The sequence below is a fragment of the Cydia fagiglandana genome, chromosome 20 (genome assembly GCF_963556715.1).
Source record: "Cydia fagiglandana chromosome 20, ilCydFagi1.1, whole genome shotgun sequence".
In the NCBI taxonomy this organism is placed as follows: domain Eukaryota; kingdom Metazoa; phylum Arthropoda; class Insecta; order Lepidoptera; family Tortricidae; genus Cydia; species Cydia fagiglandana.
In genome coordinates this window covers 11,586,071-11,609,251 of record NC_085951.1, presented here as the reverse complement: position 1 = coordinate 11,609,251, position 23,181 = coordinate 11,586,071, and the positions used below count along the sequence as shown (strand labels likewise).

At 37.7% G+C, this 23,181-nt stretch overlaps 2 protein-coding genes and 1 long non-coding RNA gene across 4 annotated transcripts in view; 2 read left to right on the top strand and 1 right to left on the bottom strand.

Moving 5' to 3' along the window:
- Nucleotides 1-1,165: 1,165 nt before the first annotated feature.
- LOC134674805 (uncharacterized) lies at nt 1,166-5,454 on the top strand. 2 transcript variants are annotated; one of them, XM_063532953.1, is made up of 4 exons: nt 1,842-2,611; nt 3,391-3,546; nt 4,343-4,504; nt 5,231-5,454. In XM_063532953.1, exons 1-4 carry the CDS (start codon nt 2,537-2,539, stop codon nt 5,411-5,413), a joined length of 576 nt encoding a protein of 191 aa, XP_063389023.1. In that variant the 5' UTR covers nt 1,842-2,536; the 3' UTR covers nt 5,414-5,454. The 2 variants fall into 2 exon arrangements, with proteins under 2 accessions (XP_063389026.1, XP_063389023.1); XM_063532956.1 differs by lacking the exon at nt 4,343-4,504 and having other exon boundaries at nt 1,166-2,611.
- Nucleotides 5,455-10,626: 5,172 nt separating this feature from the next.
- The window catches only part of LOC134674752 (fatty acid-binding protein), a 29,557-nt gene continuing 17,002 nt past the window's right edge, over nt 10,627-23,181 (top strand). Inside the window, exon 1 of the mRNA XM_063532884.1 lies at nt 10,627-10,782. Coding sequence (XP_063388954.1) covers nt 10,713-10,782 — 70 coding nt within the window. The 5' untranslated portion in view covers nt 10,627-10,712. The remainder of the gene's footprint in view (nt 10,783-23,181) is intronic.
- Nucleotides 13,213-23,181, bottom strand: part of LOC134674757 (uncharacterized) — an 81,506-nt gene continuing 71,537 nt past the window's right edge. The window contains exons 2-3 of the long non-coding RNA XR_010099661.1: nt 14,632-15,239; nt 13,213-13,541 (exon numbers count right to left, since the gene is read on the bottom strand). This is a non-coding gene — a long non-coding RNA (uncharacterized LOC134674757). The remainder of the gene's footprint in view (nt 13,542-14,631; nt 15,240-23,181) is intronic.

The window sequence follows — 23,181 nt, the reverse complement described above, 5'->3', positions numbered from 1 at the left end:
GATGTGGGGTTGGAGCCTGTTCAGGAGCAGTCTCTCGAACACTTTGGAGAGGGTACTCAGCAGCGTGATGGGTCTATAGCTGTCTGGTCTCCTCCTGTCCTTCCCTGGTTTGGGGATCATGATGACCCGGCCAAGTTTCCAGGCGCTTGGGAAGTGCCCCGAGCGCGTGATCCCATTGAACAGGCGCGTCACCGCCGCGATGGTGTGCTGCGGCAGGTGACGGAGTGCCTCGTTTGGGATCGAGTCGGCGCCGGGGGCCTTCTTGGGGTTGCTTCTGCTCAGTGTTTTCTTGACTTGGCCGGGCGAGAAGAAGACCATTTCCTCTTCCTCGTTCGGCTGCTGCTGGAAGTACCTCTCCAAGCGTGTCTCCACTTCCCTCGTGAAGTCCTCGTTGAGAGAGGGGAACGGCTGGAACTGTCGCTCCAGGCTGTCCGCGAACAGTTCCGCTCGTTCTTCGGCTTTGTAACGAGGGGCCCCTCCCTCGTTGTTCAGCGGTCTTATTGGGTCCGCGGTCTGCCCAAGCTGCCTGCAGAGACTAATCGTCACATCTCTCCCTTTTTATAATGATTTATTTGTTTTACTGTATATATTTATCATGCAACAATAGTTCAGTTTATCTTATTATTTTATACTCGTTAGGTTAATTTATTTTTCCAATCTAGGTATACTACCACCGGTTCGGAAAGGTTAACCTCAGACCCGAGAAGAACCGGCGTACGTGTGAATAGGTTAAGCAAACAATAATCTATATAAATGGAGTTATATATTATTAATTTGTTAGGTACCTACTAAGATTTACCTGCCTATTGAACTTTTTTTTTTTTTTTTTTTTTTTTTTCTTTTTTTTTTTTACCTGCCTATTTGACCATTATTATTATTAATTGCATTGCATACATATCTAACTATCGTTCTTTAAATTAATTATAATACTTGAATAATATAATCTTGATATCAATTAATCCAAATATTTATTTTATTCATTTTATTGCTCAAAAAGTAACACAGCAAATATAATATTGAATGTAATATTATTCTAGCAACTTACTTATGCGAAGAATCATAATTACAATTTATGTTATGAAAATAACGTAACACCTTACTAATTGAAAGCTGATTTTTCAATTGAATAGTGACCAGTAAGTATTGTATTATTATTTCCACAATAATTACTGTCAGACTGTCACATAAATATTATTATTTGTACTTATACACTTTTTCTTCGGTTTATTTCAATTACTTGGAAATGGACAAATACGGTAGCTATGAGGTTAGGATTTTACCTTAGGTTTGTTTTTTTTTCCGCCACCGTTACCTTTCCTTTCCGTATTTTTTTGTAATATTTTACCCTCTTCGCCATCTGTGACGTCCAGGCTCCGTTGTGTACTGGGTGATCAAATGAAACAACTGTTATCACTCGTGCACTCCGCCAGCCACCCGCACGCCATGACATTTCTCCACGGAGTGAAGCTAGCGGGTAGTTGCGTCGTACTGTTTATTGTGTAATCGTCACAGTTATAACTACCCGAAAATGTACAAATTGTTTGTTTACTTTTATAAAAGTACCTAAAGATACAGAGTATAGACAGTTTACATTGAAAGTTATATACAACAGTTTAATTGTTCTAGTTCTATGTAGGTATATAGAGATTGTTAAGGGGATCCCCCACGCCAATGACCTTCGATCTGGCCGCGTAGCCAAGATGCCAATCGCTTACGCTCCGTAGCGATCGAAACGCAACTGTCACTGTCGCGCTATTAAGGAAGAGTGATAGAGAGACATAATGCTTTTCGATGTCGAAGCGATAGCGATTGTAACCTTGGCTAGGCCGGCTGAATCCGTTAGTTTTCTAATGTTTTTTGTAGCTTATCATATTACCATCAACGGCTTTAAGCAATATAGTATCCCATATTTACTTTAAAATTCATTGTCTTCGAGATATTTGGCATCAAAGTTGAACAATTTTAGGCTAAAAAACTGGTTTTCTGGCCATAACTTTTGTGTTTTTAGTTTAGAATTAAAACCTTGGACACGATTTTCGAGACTTCAAAGACGAACCCAAATATGTAGATTTCGTAAATGTAAGATCCTTTACTGCAAACTAGATACGAAAAAAGTGTTTTTTAGACAATGTTCATAAAATTCATAAAAAAATAAGTATTCATTTTTTTCAAAATCCGGTGGACAAAACCGGAGATAAAAGATTGAAGAACCGATAACCGTTTGTTTTATAATTCTATCTGTAGTGCAAAAAAAGGAGATACGATTCAAAACCTGTCAAAAATCGATGAAAACCTCGGGTAGCCCCTTAAGCTATCACTGCAATCAGAGAATGGTACATAGACACTTTTACATAGATACGCTAGTTTTAATACTCACTGGACAATGTGACCAGAACAATATGACATGGTTTACAAGATATATATCTAAAATATAGATAAAACTAACACCCATACAACACGGCACGACAACAATTACTGCAATATGACTGCAATGTTATAAATAAATACCCGTCATGTATCAACTTCAGTTTACAAAATGTTTTATATCGTAACGAGTCTCATAATATCATGTGGTTTCCTATTTCTAGATTCTGCGTGCCAGAATATGTTGGTATGTGATTGTTTTTGTAACAAATGTTTGAAATCTGTACCTGTAAAAACAAATTGTGTACCTACCTATAAATAGTTATTTTTCCATAATGTCAATATCTATATCCAGAGAGAAAAATGGGGCCGTCTGTATCTTTAGGTATTTAACAAAGAGTAAACAAAATCTACCCTCAAATGGCTTCACATTACATGATCAAATAATGTAGGTTACAGTCAGGTTGTTTAGTGCCAGATCCAGGTGGTTTTGTATTTGGTTGGTTAATCAATAAATGTTATAACTACCCGAAAATTTACAAATTATTTGTTTACTTTTATAGAGTATAGGTACGCATGGAAAAGCGTTCGTCCACTGTCCTCTCAAGAATGTCATTTTTAGGGTTCCGTACCCAAAGGGTAAAACGGGACCCTATTACTAAGACTTCGCTGTCCGTCCGTCCGTCCGTCCGTCCGTCTGTCTGTCACCAGGCTGTATCTCACGAACCGTGATAGCTAGACAGTTGAAATTTTCACAGATGATGTATTTCTGTTGCCGCTATAACAACAAATACTAAAAACAGAATAAAATAAAGATTTAAATGGGGCTCCCATACAACAAACGTGATTTTTGACCAAAGTTAAGCAACGTCGGGAGTGGTCAGTACTTGGATGGGTGACCGTTTTTTTTTTTGCTTTTTTTTTGGTTTTTTTTTTGCATTATGGTACGGAACCCTTCGTGCGCGAGTCCGACTCGCACTTGCCCGGTTTTTGTACTTAGTTGTTGTTGTTGCTGTATGTTGGCAGGGGTCCGGCACGTGGTCGGTGATCTCCACGCAGCCCTGTGAGAACGACGCGGAGATGCCGTGGCGAGTGCGCCTGCGCCGGCACAAGCTGAACCGCACACACGACGTTTTTGACGCGGAACTGACCGCGCTAGCCGATATAGACGAGTCATTTAGTGTGAGTATACATTTATTATACAGTACATTTGAACGTGGTTCGCGGTTAGGGTTGCCATATGGAAGAATGAAATGTCCTGATAAAAATCCTGACATCACCTTAAAAATCCTGACATTACTTGTAACAGAGTTTCAGAGTCAGGTTTTTTGGCTTGTAGAAAAAAAAACCTCGAAAAGCTCCCGCCTTAGGCTTCTAACCTAACCATATCCAAGTTGGGTCTGCCCAGGTAGGCCTTGCTCGCTCGCTGCCACTGGCTTCAAATATTAAAATATAAAGTCTAACAACTCGGCCATTTTTCATTTTAGAGATAGGTTTTTCCTACAAAACATGTTTATTTTAGCGTATTCTCTACGATAAACACATTAAAAAATAGGTGTTATAATGACACAACATCCATCGAAATTTTTACTGTCCTAGATTTTTCCCAACTTTCGGATCAAATTCAAATGGCGTTCTAACAGTTTTAATCTTCTGCCGAAAGATGGCAGTAAATGTACTGTGGCTACATAATTAACCATGACAGTAACTCTCTATACACTCTATTCTCTTAGGTCGTAGATACAACCGAGGAGCGTCTTTTCAAAAGGCCTTATAAATTAATTCTATAGAGAAAGAGGACATGCACCTTTTGAAAAGACACTCCTCAAACCGTACAAACAAACGAAATGGATCTTCCTGACATTATTTCAAAAATACTGCTGTTATTTAAAAAAGTAATAGTCTGTCCAAGCTAACTTTGTAATCAATCAATCAATCAATCAATTTGGTCCAATTGTACAGTTTATTCTGGTTCTAGCTTCGCGGACTCGTATGCAAGGTGGTGGGAGGTGGATGTAAACCCTTTATCGAAGAGAGTCGCGACTGTTTACCCTGCATAGTAAGAGAGCACGCCTGGGAAAACGCTAGATCAGTGTTGGTGGCCGTTGGAATAGACCCACCAGACTTCCCAATCCCTAAAGTAAGTAGGTACTTATTTATATGGGAAAGCGGGGGAATTGGGATCACTTAATTTCAAACTTAGAGCGTTTGATACATTCCGGCTGATGTGATGCCGCTGATTTCTATACATACATACATACATCACTGGCTCAGTGACCCAAAGAGGATCTTGGCCTCTGACACAAGAGAGCGCCATTCTGCCCTATTCTGCGCCACTTCACGATCACGGGTATTCCGATGGCGGACAGGTCTTTTTGGGCTTCGTCACTCCAGCGGTATCTGGGACGCCCAGACGGACGTTTTCCGCCCGGGTGCCCCACAGTATACGCTCTTCTCACAGCACGATCCTCCCCCATCCTCTCCAGGTGACCAAGCCAGCGGAGTCGTGTTGCTTTGATCTCGCCAATTATATTAGGCATCGCAACCAGCTCCTCTAGCTCCCTATTTCTATGGGAAAGCCAAAACATTTTTCGAGGTTTCGGTATTGGTCCCATAATAAAAGTTGTTTAGTATGACCTATAAAGTCACTATACGCAGAGTATGAATGGTTGTTGTTGTTGTTGTCCTATGGCACCCCAGAGGTGCAGAGGGCCTTCACAAGCTCGCGCCACGCCTTCCTATCTTCAGCGACCCTTCTGGCCTCTTCCTTCCTTCCTTCTTCCTTCTTTCTTCCTTCTGGCTTCTTTCTTTTATGGTAGTTAACATATTAAATATGTATTATACCTATGTAAACCTACATTCACAGGGAGAGTACAAGCTAGACAACTACATGGTGGACACAGAAGAGCTGTCGAAGAAAGGACTGTACGGCGAATTCCAAGGAACAGGCTACGTAGTGAAGGACGGGCAGGACATTGCGTGCTACCAAATGTCCCTTAAGTTCGAGCCAATTGACGAATTTGGCTCTGTGTCGTCGCTGTATGGTTAATGGGGCTAAACTATTCTAAAATATATTCCAAATTATTATAACTGTGCAAGGTAAATAATTGCTTTCGCTTAACCCTGACTTCGCACTTACTTTGACCCCCTTTTTGCATTTTTTTCTTAACCAGAATCTTTGCTTCTATTGAGCGTCGAGGTTTGAACTCACGACCACCAAAAATCTCTATGGGGCGCGCTCTCCCAGCATTGGGGGCCCCCTTTTGTAAGTATTAGGATTAGGCTGCGTCTCCACCAGAGATGTGCTAGGATGAGTAGCGAGGGATGTGTTAGTTAAGAACCAATAGAATCACTTCATTTATTTTCCTCGCTCAGCGTGCAGTGATTCTGTTGGTTCTTAAAAACACATCCCTCGCTATGGCATCCTTGCACATCTCTGGTGGAAACGCGGCCTTATAGTCCAAAAGGGATATAAGTACTTAACACATGGTCCTTTGAGATGTATCTAAAAACGACTATTGAATGTCATATAAATAGATAACTTGGATTATCTTGCGACAATAGATACTATTGGAGGTCTATAAATAGATCGATGGATGAGTGACCATTGCTTTGAAAGTTTTGTTGCTCAATCGTTCGGTGAATGATAAATCACTATCTTTTTGTGTCGTGATTGCGCCTGATTGGATGGTTCCGGTGACTTTGAGAGGTTTGAAATTAAAAGAACGTGAGGTAGTCAGTTTGCAGTCTGCCTTATCCTCGTAAGGGGCTGTCCATAAATTACGTCATCAATTTTTGACGATTTTTGACCCCCCCCCTATAATCATTCAAAAATCATGCTTCAAATGACCCGATTTCCTCCTACTTCATGCTACCGTCATCCGATGTCCAGACCCCCCCCCCCCCCCCCCCTAATTTGAAATGACGTAATTTATGAATAGCCCCTAAGTCACAATGTGTGGAAGGGGTCATCCTAATACATCGCGACTGCGCGATTAGCGCAAGTTCGCGAATTTTACTCGTGCGAACGCGCGACTAAACACATTGACAATCGCGCGACTCGCAGGAGTAAAATTTGCGCGAATTTGCGACAATCGCGTAGTCGCATATTGAACCTATTAGGATGGATTACGATGACCCCTTATGGCTTTTCTACACGATGGCCCAGCGCCGGCCACTCCAAGGGACGCATTTATGCGTTAGAGGGAGCAAGTGATATTGCTATCTCATTCTACCGCATGGCTGCGTCCCTTAGAGTGGCCAGCGCTGGCCCATTATGTAAAGGAGCCATTAAATAATGTACGAGTAGATACACACTCATTGCTTTTTAAAAATACGGAATTACCTATTCCCAATAATCCCAATTTACATGGTTCAAATTAAAACTAGGATTTTTTTATGGCCTTAGGTGGTTATGGGACATGGTCGAATCAATAACAATATGCATATGAAGTACATATATGTATATGCATGTTGAAAGCGAGGACCTACAACTATAATAATAGTTAAAAAAAAACATAGGCATAGGCATTGTAATATGCCTACTTGAATAAACTATTTTTTATCTTTTTTTATCTTTAAACAATATGTATACTTGCATAGTTTTGTTTAGATGCAATATTTACTATTTGCAATGAGGTGAGAGTCATTTGAGGTGAGGTGAGGTGAGAGTGAGTTGAGTTGAGCAGAAGGGTAGGTATGTACTGTTGCTCCCTTGTTATACAAATAACTAGGTATTTCAATAGAAATAAAACTATTAGCTACCTACTTTCTATTACGTATTTGTTCATTGCCTGTACTGTACCTTACCTACTCATAACATCTAGACACGCGGCAGCGTGTCAAGCCAAGTTCAAGCAAAGGAACTGGCTAGCCAGCGCCAAGTGTAATATTACACGAACCACTTGGTGCCACTTTTGACCCTTCTATAACTCAAAACATCTTTAACGTAAACACATAAAACTACGTGTGTTTAATTATATCCATAAGGACATCTAGAAGCCCAAATTTCATGAAGCTAGCTCAAACGGTTATAAAGATATGAAGGTCAAAAAGTCGTAAATTTTAAGACTGACTGACATACCTATAGTACCTAAACCTAACCTACTTCCAGATGACCTAGAAGGATGAAATTTGGAATCCAGCTCAGTTATTGTGTGAAAGCGTAGGAAAAAATCTAAAAATTAAAAAAAGTTATAAAATAGGGGGGTCCCCATACAAAAAAAACCATTTTTTATTGTGACTGACATATAAGTACCTAAACCTAACCTACTTCCAGATGACCTAGAAGGATGAAATTTGGAATCCAGCTCAGTTATTGTGTGAAAGCGTAGGAAAAAATCTAAAAATAAAAAAAAGTTATAAAATAGGGGGGGTCCCCATACAAAAAAAACCATTTTTTATTGTGACTGACATATAAGTACCTAAACCTAACCTACTTCCAGATGACCTAGAAGGATGAAATTTGGAATCCAGCTCGGTTATTGTGTGTAAGCGTAGGAAAAAATCTAAAAACAAAAAAAAGTTAATAAATAGGGGGGGTTCCCATACAAATTTCTTTTTTATTGTGACTGACATATAGTACCTAAACCTAACCTACTTCCATATGACCTAGAAGGATGAAATTTGGAATCCAGCTCGGTAATTGTGTGTAAGCGTAGGAAAAAATCTAAAAATAAAAAAAGTTAAAAAATAGGGGGGGTCCCCATACAAAAAACCTGTAATACGCGCTAAACAACCGGCCAACGGTGTGTCGTTGGCGGCGCGCGGCACCACATAATTAATACAAAGAACAGAAGTAAAAAACATGCAGCGGAAACACAAGAAAAAACATTAAATCTCAATACCTGCCTAGTTTTCTTTACAAAAAGTATTGATATCCCATCAAAAACATAAATGTAAAAAAGGAGAGCCAAGTTCAATACAAAAATTATGCTTGGCTGTGGGGTTCGCCGCAAAAAGAATGGAGATTTAAATGAGTGCCAAGTTCTATGCAAAATCCAAATATGTATTTATAGGAACAAAATAACATTATAAACAAGTATTAAACTCTATTTCTTTGCTTTATTGGATACCTATAACAATTGCTGTTATTTTAAAAAAATGCGAGATCTTAAAGTAGGTTAGATTTGACTTGGCCAGTTTTCATTATATCAATCATTTTATTTATATTGTAATTCTGATAAAACCTGGCCAAGCCTAATCTAACCTACTTTAAGATCTCACATTTTTTTAAATAACAGCAATTGTTATAGGTATCCAATAAAGCAAAGAAATAGAGTTTAATACTTGTTTATAATGTTATTTTGTTCCTATAAATACATATTTGGATTTTGCATAGAACTTGGCAGTGGCACTCATTTAGATCTCCATTCTTTTTGCGGCGAGCCCCACAGCCAAGCATAATTTTTGTATTGAACTTGGCTCTCCTTTTTTACATTTATGTTTTTGGTGGGATATCAATACTTTTTGTAAAGAAAACTAGGCAGGTATTGAGATTTAATGTTTTTTCTTGTGTTTCCGCTGTATGGTTTTTACTTCTGTTCTTTGTATAATTATGTGGTGCCGCGCGCCGCCGACGACACACCGTTGGCCGGTTGTTTAGAGCGTATTACAAGTTTTTTGTATGGGGACACCACTTATTTTTTGACTATACTTTATTTTAATATAGCAAATATAATAATACATATATTGGGGTAGTTTCAAATATCTGCTTGTAACGGTTCCAACGCTACAATAAAAAAATATTTTTTTTGTATGGGGACCCCCCCTATTTTTTAACTTTTTTTTATTTTTAGATTTTTTCCTACGCTTACACACAATAACCGAGCTGGATTCCAAATTTCATCCTTCTAGGTCATCTGGAAGTAGGTTAGGTTTAGGTACTTATATGTCAGTCCCAATAAAAAATGGTTTTTTTTGTATGGGGACCCCCCCTATTTTTAAACTTTATTTTATTTTTAGATTTTTTCCTACGGTTACACACAATAACCGAGCTGGATTCCAAATTTCATCCTTCTAGGTCATCTGGAAGTAGGTTAGGTTTAGGTACTTATATGTCAGTCCCAATAAAAAGTGTTTTTTTTGTATGGGGACCCCCCCTATTTTTTAACTTTATTTTATTTTTAGATTTTTTCCTACGGTTACACACAATAACCAAGCTGGATTCCAAATTTCATCCTTCTAGGTCATCTGGAAGTAGGTTAGGTTTAGGTACTATAAGTCATAAGTCAGTCTTAAAATTTACGACTTTTTGACCTTCATACCTTTATAACCGTTTGAGCTAGCTTCATGAAATTTGGGCTTCTAGATATCCTTATGGATATAATTAAACACACGTAGTTTTATGTGTTTACGTCAAAGATGTTTTGAGTTATAGAAGGGTCAAAAGTGGCACCAAGTGGTTCGTGTAATATTACACTCGGCGCTGGCTAGCCAGTTCCTTTGCTTGAACTTGGCTTGACACGCTGCCGCGTGTCTAGAAAAATGTGAGATCTTAAAGTAGGTTAGATTTGGCTTGGCCAGTTTTTATCAGAATTACAAAATATATATGTTGAATAACTTTATAAAATGATTGATGTAATGAAAACTGGCCAAGTCAAATGTAACCTGCTTTAAGATCTCGCATTTTTTTTAAATAACAGCAATTGTTATAGGTATCCAATAAAGCAAAGTAATAGAGTTTAATACTTGTTTATAATGTTATTTTGTTCCTATAAATACATATTTGGATTTTGCATAGAACTTGGCACTCATTTAAATCTCCATTCTTTTTGCGGCGAACCCCACAGCCAAGCATAATTTTTGTATTGAACTTGGCTCTCCTTTTTTACATTTATGTTTTTGATGGGTACACTCTACTCTACCCTTCGTAATTTATTAAGGGTCAATAAATAGGGGTGCGCGTTGAAATCATAATCAAATTTTGTGGGTAGCAAAAAGAGATGGCATCATATAAATGAAGTGTTGTGATCTAAAACATCGATTAAAATAAATTGTTAAAATATTTATCGCATTACGCACTACATTTCATTATGGTCACACAGGACTCGGGTACAAGAAAGTTCATTCAAAAATATTCGTAGTTACTGAATGCTTTTCAGACCAACCGCGGCGTTTTGCACAAGATTACTCTGTTTGTGCGAGTCCATTGAACTCGGTCTCGATAACCGAGACGCATCACTACCAAGGTCGAATGAGTCAGTTCGTTCCGTTCACTCGTTCAGCCAGTCTCCCATTCACTCAATGAGACGGACATGCGTGCTGTGGCGCGTTTTATTCATTCGTGAATCGTCCGGTACGGCGTCAGCTAGGTTGTTTTTTACGAAAGAAATAATTACAATTTAAAAATGGAGTTCGTAGGCAAGAAATACAAGATGACGGCGTCGGAAAACTTCGACGAATTTATGAAGGCTTTGGGTGAGTTTTTACTTGTGTTTAATTAAATTTCTTTTAGAAATCGATGCCGCCGGCCGGCTTCTCGATGTCTTAGCCGGTCGACGGCTCTCTGCGTTAACACATACCTAACTGTTTTGCAACTCCCTGTTATTTAACCGGTCGATTGAGTTTTATGAGTTTTAAGATGATTTTTAATGAGGTTTCTTGAACATTTTTACGGAGTTTTTCAAGACAATTGCTAGGTACCTACGCAGAGCAGGTCCTACAAATAGGGGTGGGGCAGGTCAATTAGTTCAATTAAGTACTACTTACTTCAACTATTTTTAACAATTAATTTACAATGCAAATTCTGTATAGGTACATTAACTTAGTAGCATTATTGAGCTTGCATTTTCAATATTAACACAATGCCTACAGGTGTTTTTTATTTCATAGTTTTCTAAACCGGAATTGAATTAATTAAATAAATTAATAAATAAAAGGGTAAGTCGCGATCGCAAGTTTTCAACGTAATTAAACTTATTATAGTTAGTTTTAAAATAATTTGTACGGTCAAAATTTAGTAGTTACAGAGGTTTTAAATCTTTTATATTTTCAGATATTTAAAATCGTAACTTATAGACTACTTTTATGTGTGTAATAAATAATAATGTATAAGTAGCAATGTAACCGGCATAGTCATTATCGTTAGTAATTCAGTGGCACCGCATTGTAATGGTCAATCTACCCGCCATTATGTGGATAACGATCTGCCGTGCTGGGGGCCGATTTTTGAAATTCGATCACTCGATTTCGTCACTCGAAAATCGGTGGAAAACGGCGAAATGCTAATTTTTGAAATACAAGCGATTGAAATTTGGAATCTAGTGGTATTGACTACTCGATTTCAATTCTATTAGTAGCATTTAAACGCCTAGTAGTGGAGATATCATTTAACGAAATACACGAAATCGAGTGGTCGAATTTCAAAAATCGGGCCCCTGGGTTAAAAATGTTAAAATGTACCTATACTAATCCACACACCATCCACACTGTTCACTGACCAATCCTCAACCTTGTTACAAAGGTATAAGGTCCATTGATGATCAGTTATGTATGAGTGGTGCTATTTTGTTCACGAGATATGTATGTACCTACATACTTCGTTACCTACTGATATAATAAAATGTATAGATACTTGCATATATAGCTTAATCCAATCTTTAGAAACCGAATTTTCGTCTGAAACTTTATTTTAAGCTGAAACTTCCGGAACCAATTTAACCGAAAACTGCGGTAGGACATTACTGAAAAATATACCTAGAGATTCGGCGCGGCCGGGCCATAAGGTTCAGGGCCCGTAGCCAAATTACATTCGCTCCGTGTCGATTCGATCTCTACGTTCGCGAGCGACTGGTCGATAATGTTTATAATAACCTAGCCAAGAGGCAATCTTTTTAGTTAACGCTCAAGCTACGCGCCAAGTCGGTAAAAATTAATTTTTGTCTGTGGTTCTCGTTCAAAACCGTCAAGAAACGTCATCTGTCAGCTGTCAAGAGTGTCAAGTGAACAGCGAATCTAATTTTGGAGAAAATAATTGTTTTATCGGTAAGCAAATTAAATATTTTGGTATTTGTCTAACTTAGTTAATCACAATTTCGTGATAAAATAACTCTATATAGTGTAATATTTGAAAAGTGTGTTGTTAATTGCATATAATTTTGACCTAAAGTTTAACAATTTCAGACAGCCGTCGTCCCCGCAGCCCCAACCAAGGCGGCGGCGCAGCCAGAGCGGGCAAGAGCGGGCTCTTCTTCCACGCTGAGAAGTCCTCGCCAAGTTGGCAGTACAGTCAAAGCTGCCGCTGCAATCTTCATGACAGTTACCAGTGCTAAGGACATGCACTGCTGGCTTACTTGACCAGAAGAGACAATACTTTAAGCGTTAGTAATGATTCAAACCGTGAAGTGAAATTGTGGACAGGTTTGCCCGAATCAGTGTAACCTCAGTGAAATCATTTACTTCATAGACTTCAAACACTTTCGAAATTAACAAAAGTCAAGCGGACATTGAATACATAGATGTTATGCATTAGATAAGATAAAAGCTGCCTGTGAAACCAAAACTAATAAATCATATTGTTACTTAATATTATTGTTTTATTACCTACTGTCTTTGCTTTTTGTTCATATTTAACCTTTTGTATGCTCCTGTCAAAAATTTGTAATTTATATATCAATCATAATTAAATAAAATAAAATAAATAACTTACACATACTTATATAGACAAATACATACTTATATACATAGAAAACACCCATGACTCAGGAACAAAATATTAGTGTTCATCACACAAATAAATGCCCTTACTGGGATTCGAACCCAGGACCATCGGCTTAGCAGGCAGGGTCAATACCCACTAGGCCAGACCGGTCGTTTTTTAAAGACAACTTTTAAAAATAATGCATTTTTTTAAAGTTGAATATAGGTAAGTATATACATGGGAGCAGATCTGCTCCTAAGCATACCAAAAGTTAAGGTGGTAACCACCATAAATAAATGAAACAATGATTGGGTTAAAAAGTTAATTTATTTTATTGAAAATCTGTTAATGAAAGATGCAGCAGGTATTTTTTGCCGGCAGCATGAAATCAGTAGCCAAGCATTCTTGTTTGTACATATATTATGTACAGTGTTTTAAAACAGTAAAACAACACTCAATATATTTTTGTGGTTGTACATGTGACATAGTTTCTTCCCTTGACCCTGGCTTTGGAGGCTGCAATGAATATCCAAGTCACCTGAAACAAAATGAATGCTTAGTTTTTCAACAAACTTTGTAACATTTGGTTATAATACTTATTCTCTACCAGTCACATGACAAAAAAAAACTAAATGTTTTGTGTAAGTATATGTTAAGATTATTTTTATATAGTGTGTAGGTACAGTCAGCTGCAGAGAAAAGTTACCACCGCTACATAGAAGTTTGTATGCAGGGTTGGTACCTTTTCTCTTCAGCTGACTGTACCTGTGCCTGCCAAAAGAAGTCATATACAATATGTTTCATAATATGAAAAAGTTTCAATACTATGGTTGATAATTGATATGTATGACAACAGCCCGTCTGGCCTAGTTGGTAGTGACTATAGTGACCCTGCCGGTTAAGCTGATAATCCTGAGTTTGAATCCCCGGTAAGGAAATTTGTGTAATGAGCACAGATATTTTGTACCTGAGTCATGGGTGTTGTCTATGTATTTAAGTATAGTTTGTCAAAGGACTGTCTCATTTCAAACATAGACGGAGAGAATCATACTAGCTTTGTCATATACTAGTACTAGCACCCAAAAGATAACTATGAGTATAGTTTTCCTGGTTCTTACTGACTGACAAATTGGTTTGACCATCTATATATAGTTATCTAAGTACCCTAAGTACCCACAACACAAGTCTTCTTGAGCTTACTGTACAGTCCGACAAGAAATTGTAGAAATTAAAAAGTAGCAACACTGTAGTCTCGTCCCTTTCAAATCAATTTAAGAAAATGGGATGACACTACAATATTGCTAGTTGTTAGTGACCTTGCCTATGAAGGTGATGGTTTTGCGTCCCGGGAAGGGCATTTATTTGTGTGAAGAACATTTGTTCCCGAGTCTTTATCTATATTTGTAAAGCCTTTACCTATATACCTTTGCCTTTACACATTCAATTCACTTTCCTATTGAAAAACAAGTGCTTGCCATTGTGCATATGGGTACCAAATTTAATCTACACCGTTCATCGGTTTATATTTGATGACGTAACAGGAACACATTTGTTATTTTAGCATTAATAACATATTTTATATACTTTTTAGTAGGTATAGTAGGGATAAGTTATTGACTCACTCTTACCTTTGTAGGGACGTTGTTACGTGTTGCATTTGTGGGTGCATAATCCATTTTTCCATGACACTGTCACTATAGATAGGTAGATATTCAGCGCCTCGGTCACATTGGATTCTTTGGGTGAAATGCTGCGTACGGCCCACAATCCTTTGATCGTAGCAGTCCTTTCCTAAGCAGTTTCAATAGAGGCGATTTTTCAGACGGCGCCTGCGTCTAAGCGACACTTCCGCGTTGTTCGCCGCCCACAATGATGTTGAAGTATGCTTTTTACTACAAATTCTAATTTACAAACACTATTATTCGGTATTTTCTTGTGCTTCGATAAGTTATCTGCAAGGGGATAGCTCGCGCTACGTAGCTACACCTAGGAGGCGATAACGATTTGATTTCGCTTGTCAAAAGTGTCACTTGGCTAGGCAATGTATGACAGATGGCGAATCCCGGTAACGAAAGTTTTGCGTTTCGTTACAACATTGCAACTTGGCTAACATTTTTGTATTCGTTAATATTTTTCGACAGACTCATCTACGGTACCTGTCATTCCCATACATTTTTTATCGATTCGTTAGCGATATCTTTTTTCGAAATGTGTTTTGGCTAGGCCCCCAGAGGGCCTACCGCGAAAATCGTAATTCGCAAATTGCGAGGATCTTCCTCTTTGCCAGAAAGATGGCCGCAATTTGAAACAGTTTTATGGCCTAAACTATAGTTCGTTTTTTTTAGCATTAGAAATAAGGTAAACAATCTTGATGTGTCTTTTAATTGAAATAAATTACGAAATTAATTATTTAATTAAATAGTTTTTGATTTTTAAAAAGCGTTTTTCAATTAAAAGACATGTTAAGATCGCTTACCTTCTTCCAAGTTCTTTTTAATTAGCTAAAAAAAACGAACTATAAACCGAGCCTTCGGCCGAAACATGATTTTTATGCAGAAAGTGAAAACGAAACTTTCGTAAAATGATGTAAAATGGCATGTGTATTACACAAGTCTTTAATCGCCTGCCCTTATTTAGCTAACATGATTGTTAATTTTGTACAGAAGTTTAAACTATGAAATGTCAGTGTAAAATAAAACAAACTACTGATTTATTTACACTGCTGGGTTAGTATAATTATAATTAATGTAAAATGGAATGGCTACTGGCCACAGAATCGCAAAATAATATCAGTGGGCCTACCGCGAACCACGTTCGACATGTTGCCTCCCTGTCACACTAACGTACGAATTTACAAGTGCGACAGAGAGGCAACATGTCGAACGTGGTTCGCGGTAGGCCGTCAGTGCTCAGTCAATCGAGTCTGGCAATTGAAACCTAATCGTTTAGCACTGAAAATTACCAAGGCCAAACTCATAAATAAATATAAATATGTACCTACCTAATTATTTGCACATTAGGTATTTGGTTTCGTGTTAGCTCGTGGCAGCCAATCAATATGATTTTCACTGATTTGAATATGAATACAGTTAAATCGCTTGCTTTTTTTTTGTGTAATTGAGTAATTGATTTGAGTCAAACGGTCCTCGTTAGAGATACGGGCGGCCGTTTGCTCTTTGTTTCAGTAAGAGCTGTATTGGTAGTGGATTGCGGTGTCTGTTTAGTGGTTTTGGACAGGTTCCCACAATAGTGCGGGTGAACCTGCCCCAAGTTTTAGGTAGGGAGGTATTCGCCATGATATCCTGATATGAAAAGAATATCCTGTGTTGGTTAAGGAGTGGAAAAAGTAGCATATATCATTATTAAATTAGATTTCTATGCGTTTGCAGTTCGTAGGTGCGACTATACAATAATGCTAGTTGTCTACGAATAACAGTAATAGGGCCCCTACGTGTTGGATCTATACCCACGCAAGCCTATCAAAAGACCGGGATGTATGCGATATTCTAGAGATAGAACAAAATTGTTATCTTCAAACTGTTTTGAATTTTATATTCAGTTTACTTTCTTGAATTAGATCTATCAATTTTGATTGATACGGATGGACATAATATAAAATGCTAATTTATACCAATTGAGCGTTGGGGGAACGACTGCTTATTCATAGAAACTTGAAGTGTAAGATGACTTAGCGCGACTTGCACCATCCCAGTAACCCGAAGTTAACCGGTTAAACCGTTAACCCAATGTAAAATGATACTGGTAACCATGGTAACTCCAAATTTAACCGGTTAACCCCGGGTTAGTGAATGGTGTAAGTGGCGCTTAGGCCACTTAGGGGACTCAGAAGAGCGACGTGATGATACTTTTATGAAAACTGATATTATTATAAAATCTTAGGACAAAATAATTTACCTAAATAAACCGGCCACGTGCGAGTCGGACTCGCGCACGAAGGGTTCCGTACTATTACGCAAAACTGCCAAAAAATCACGTTTCTTATATGGGAGCTGGGGGTCCCGTCACGTTTTTACCCTTTGGGTACGGAACCCTAAAAAAGAGGTGTATCTCCGTTGAAAATAACTTTCCTGTATCTGCCCAACAAGCGCCAAAGGGACACATTTTATTAGGCAGTTTAAAAAAGTCCTAATTTAAATTTTCGCCAGATCGAGCGTGATCATTGCTTTTAGTTCCCCCACCACGCACTTCGCACGTAGCGTTGCCAGTACAGTAGGTGTTGTATGTGCAATTAGTATAACTTTGCGAACTATGTAAAGTAAACTATAACATACTTAGTACAGCTAAGTATATGCATACAAACGCACACATACTTAAGTATGTAAATAAATTGTGTGGAAAACCTTTGTTGGTATGATCTCGTAACTTTAGTCAGTCTTGTTATGTATTAAATAGTAGTAATTTTAACGACTTAAGTATAAAAGATATAAATCGAAATGCAGTGTATATAGTTAGATACATTTATTATGAGATGAAGCCAAGCGACCTACAGTTTAACTGTCAGACTTAACTTCAAATGTATAACATCCTCATTTTTAAGGCCGAAACGCACAAGCCCTCTGGTGTAGCGCATGTCCGTCGTGACGTACGTGTGTACTAGTTCGCCTCCTACATATCATTAAAAAAAAAAAAAAAAAATAAGGGTCATCTGTCAAAAATCAATTCTCACGTAGAGTTTCTGTGTTGTCGAGGCTTGGCTTAAAAATACATATTTCCACGGCCGGGGTAAAGTGCCCGTAGAATCATTGCCGCAGTTTTGCCTGCTCACCAAAAAAATATCATAAAGTGGTGTTCAACCAACCAATACGTGACTTTGGCACAAATCCGAGTCCAGAAGGCGATGCAAAGTCCAAGCGCGCTTGCATCACGGACGTGGACAATTATAGCATGACTAGGCGATGTCCGCAAAAAAATAAAATTGCCACTAAATTTTTTAAATTAGCTACAGGACCAGTTTAAGTACGGGTTAGCTTTGGCATTGAGTTGGCTGTGTAATTTATACACTAGAATAAATGTAATATTCATATAGGTACTTACGAGGACCTATTTACAAAAAGTGACCATGGCCTCCAGCGCCCAGGGCAGGGCCTGCCTCCTACAACCCCTGGGTTTATAACCGGGTGTGGCCTGTAATACGAGCAAAAAAATAAACTGTAGGCTGTACTCCTCATACTGACCAAGATTTGTTCAGCAACTTTTTAAAATAACTTGTGCTTTGATTTTAACTACACTTTAAAGTTTATCCTAAGTCGCAATGTATTGCGAATTTTGTCATTTTTAAGGCGTGACAAGCAACGTCAATCACAATGATATGGCGTGGCGATGGCGTCCATTGAAGGTAATATTTATTTTGTATGAAAAATAGGGAGTCTAAATACTTCATAATTTTTAAAAGTTGTTGAATAAAAGTATCACCGTTTGAGGAGCACAATCTATGCTTTAATTATTTGCTCGTTTTACAAGGCCACACCCGGTATAGTAGTGTTCCCACTTGAAATAACACAAATAAACGTGTTTTCATAAAAATTTTGATTTGTTTCCGATTAATAAGTACTTGTGTAATATTTATCAATAGAACGACCCTGAACTTGAACACATAAACATGGAAAAGAAAAATAAACAATTGTAGTTTCTTCAAAAGAGGACGCGCCGTCTGTCTACGTAGTTGACAAAATTAATGATACCTACTAGAAATAACTTAAGGAAAGTTTCCAACGTCTAGGAAAACAATACTTTTCTGTGTGTTAGTAATGTATTAGTCGCATATTTATACATACATACATACATACATATAATCACGCCTATTTCCCGGAGGGGTAGGCAGAGACCACGGATTTCCACTTGCTACGATCCTGACATACCTCTTTCGCTTCCTTCACATTCATAACATTCCTCATCCTCATACACGCTCGCCGGTTTAGGGTGCTCTTGACCTGGCCTTTCTTCAGGATTTCCCCGATCTGATTAGAAAAAGTCCGCCGAGGTCTACCCCTTCCAACTCCCACTTCTCCTTCATACACTCTCTTTGTCAGCCTTCTTTCAGTCATTCTTTCCACATGTCCAAACCATCTCAACATACCTTTCTCAATTTTTGTCACTACATCTACATCCAGTCCACACTTTTCCCTTATCACACTGTTCCTAATTCTATCTTGCAATCTCACACCACATACACTTCTCAACGCTCTCATTTCCACTGCATTCACTTGGCTTCATATTTATAAATATAAATAAATACCTACGTCATGAATAAAGAATGAGAGCTCAAACTTTGAAACAAAATAAATTGAATTTTTAATGACTTGATTTTCACATTTAGCAACTTATGCGGCATACTTATTAAGTTTTTATTGCACAAATTCCATCGATAAACAAGTGTTTGAGGCACAATAATCATTCATAAGGCATTAGATATAAAGGTCCTTGTTCTTTACATGAAAACAACAAGTATTCAGTTCCTTATCGTATTGAAGTTGACAGTGCATGCTTTATTGAAAAAAAGAAGGTCAATCTTATCACATCATGAAATGCGCGTACATTTTTATAGCACTTCTTAACTATTTGTTTTCCTGTGCCACGATAAGTCTTTATTTTATTTTAAGCTGCATTTTGGGTAATTCCGAATATAAAACATTACATAAAAAGGTGGTGGATAATTCTGAAAAGAATTTCCATGAATAAGTAAGCAAGGACTCTACGATTTGTTTTTCGAAAAAAAATTGTCACTTACCTACTATGTTTCGGCTTTTTGCCATCAATACTTATCGTTACGACTATAACAGACATAATTAATAGGTAATTATTTCATTGGCCGGGATTGTAATAATTATTTCTATTTTTAAAATGAAGCGGTTACAATAACTAAGTAAATAGAGATTTTGAAGACCTTTTGAACGCCACAGACGGCAATTGAAGTCAACGCAAAATCATGACAACGACGCCAAAGACGGCATTGGAGTCGATCATTGTTTGATGAAAATCTATACTGACCAATACCCCACTTTTAGGTTGGCATTATTTATTCACAAAACTAAATCTTACCCCCGTGGCGTCAGTGGCACGGCAAATGGATGCGCCGTTTGGCGTTCCAAAGGTTAAACCAATTCATAAACTGGTTTGACATATAAGGTTTTTTCCATGTTGTCATATGTATAAAACAATAACAACAGTATATAAATATAATCGTGGTGCAAAAATACAGCTTTTTATAGAGTTGTTGATTAAATGCTGAACGGATCAGGTTTATCAGTTGTTTATTGCACTCTTGACTAAAATATATCGCTATCAGAAAATCCATAAAGTTTAACTCGCTAAATTAAGTGGATTAACTTATTACTGTGGCCACACTGTGGCATGAATGATACTGATAATTTTAGAATTTTCTAGGTAATAAAAACTACCTACCATACCCTACTACCACCAAAAGTTAGGTATGGGTATGGTGTAAGCCGATACTAATTAGTACTTTCAAATAGTACGTATAGTGCCAATCTCACCATCTCACTAATATCAGTCGTCATCGTTGCATTTTAATAAAATAATAACTAATCAGCTAATAACTAATTTTCTGTGTATTTTTAACTGTATGGTGCACAATAAAGAATATTTTTTATTATTATTAATAATATCAGTTATGACTTAATTATCATTTAAAGGTCTCTGCCCACTATACCGTATCATAAGTAATAAGTATATATGGATGTATGTCTGCTATTTGCATCTACTGGTACTTATATTAATAGATAAATATTTTCCTAAACCTATTAAAATAATAAATATTATAGGACAAATGATATTGTAAGACTTTTAAATAAATAAATATGTAATTTCCTAATCAATCTATATATCAATTTACCTACCTAAATCCTACATCATCTCAACTTCCGTTCTTTACATAACAATAGGTACACCTACTCGATAAGTATCGAGTTTTGTTAGTCAAATATAGTCCTTAATTCTTGGTCATTAGGTGTAGTTATTTTACGACACATTTAACGTTTTAAATGCAAATTGCAATCATTATGCGCGTGCCCACCATGACCTGCGCGGTCTCGGATCAAGACCCGGGTTATGGATGACATAGACTTACGTATGGCGTTATGGGAGATTTTTTAAATACCATACATATCAATCGTACAACGATAGATGCCAGACGAAAAATGTATGGGGATCATAGAAGGTAGGGTCCTAAAGAAGTGCTATACGCGTGCCTCCGTGTGGGACAAAACGTACGCAATGCGACGCTATGATTGGTCGAATTTATTTGTTGCCCACCATAATCCATACTAAATTTACGGTGGGGAATAAAAACAATGTGAGACTGTGACAAGGACAAACAATAATAACTCTTTCGCTGCTACTAGGTACTGAGAGATACCTACATAAGACTCTCCTGTTCGGTCATTTCCTCTCACTGCCTGATCCCTAAATTCATGATGGGGATGGAGATGACAGGGCTATAACCGCGAAAATCGAAGTTCGCAAATTGCGGGGATTTTTCTCTGTCACTCTAATTACGTCTTCATTGGAGTAAAAGAGAAAGATCCCCGCAATTTGCTAATTTCGGTTTTCGCGGTAGCCGCTCAGATGCTACGAAAAGTCACGTGACTTTCCATAAGTAATTTAAGTTTAAATTGCCGTTTTCTATCGACGACTGTTATCTTGGCTAGTATAAGGTATCTGCCTACAGAAAGCAAACTAGTGAGAGCCACACCCGTTAGCTGGTTTACTAGAAATCCATTTTATCGATTGTGAAACGATAAGGCAGGTTTTATCTTTAAAGATAAGACATGATCTTGCAAGATCAGGTCCATCGGGTGCAGATGGCATTATGTCTTACTTATCTGGCCCTTAGTTATAGCTCTCATTCTGACTCATTGTGACAACAGCAATTGCAGTCGAGTAGTACCTATACTCTGTTAAGTATCTTTAGGAATTTATATAAAAGTAAACAAAATTTACCCCCAAATGACTCCTTAAGCCAGTTGAGGGTAGATGAAAAAATTACACGATCAAATAATGTAGGTTGAAGTCAGGTCGTTCAGTGACATGTTACCACCCGAAAATGTACAAATTGTTTGTTTACTTTTATTTAAAATACCTAAAGATATATATTTTTCAATCCGGAGCTCGCGCAGATCAGCGTCCACCACATCCGCCCATCGATACCTAGGTCGACTGACCTAAAAAATAAACAAGTTTAAATTTTTAAGCTATTATAAAAAACCGGCCAAGTGCGAGTCGGACTCGCGTTCCAAGGGTTCCGTACATTACACAATTTGTAACACATTCGCTGCGTTACGGGAAGCATTTGGCCGTATTTGACTTTCCGCCGGTGCGGCAGGTATCAGCGCTTGTGTTACCCCGTTGAGTCACTATACTCTCGATATTCGTACTTAAAGTATATTCTATTTCAAAAGAAAAATGTACGGGAAGTATTTTTGCGTAACGCACTGAAAGGTATTTTTTTTCTTTAGCGCGGCACGGGTACTATGTGTCCGTATTCCATCACCCCGTACCGCACCGAAAGGCGGGCACGTAGGTAGCGCTCAGATTGGTCAATATTGGTCATGTCATAGTGCTGCGCATTGTTCACGATTCCGCGTCGATACATTTTATTAATGCGCCAATTAAATCTATGACATCGATATTGAAAATTACCTACTCTAAAAGTCCGACCCCTTTTTATAATTATAGGAGGATGAATAATATTTGTTTTGAACACGTACAGACACGATGACGATAATAAATATTTTGTCGATTATAAAACTCATTATCGATTCTTTATCCCATTACCTATATGCGGCCTGTGCGGCAAGGGAAGTATATTCCCGTAAAATTAAGGGTTTTGAAAAATGGGTAAACCACTGGCAGTAAGTTTGGGTTTTGCGCTGCCGCATCGAATGTATTTTTTTTATGTGAAACGTGAGTGAAATGTCTTTAAAAAATCCGTAGGGGTCGGATCAAAAACTAAGTAATTAAGTCCGACTCAAGCTTGACTGTACATTTCTAATAGGTTTTCCTGTCATCTATAGGTAAAGATCTATTTTATGTATTTTTTCCAAAATTTTAGACCCAGTAGTTTCGGAGATAAGGGGAGGGGGAATGGTCATTTTTTGCCTATTTTCTTGAATTACTTCTAAACTGTTTATTCTAAAATT

Bases quoted from the DNA above. Each gene is read 5' to 3' on its own strand.
- LOC134674805 (XM_063532953.1), top strand. From the start codon at position 2,537: ATGTTTTATATCGTAACGAGTCTCATAATATCATGTGGTTTCCTATTT. The intron at 2,612-3,390 runs GTATGTGATTGT...GTATGTTGGCAG, and splicing joins CTGCGTGCCAGAATATGTTG to GGGTCCGGCACGTGGTCGGT. The intron at 3,547-4,342 runs GTGAGTATACAT...TTCTGGTTCTAG, and splicing joins ATATAGACGAGTCATTTAGT to CTTCGCGGACTCGTATGCAA.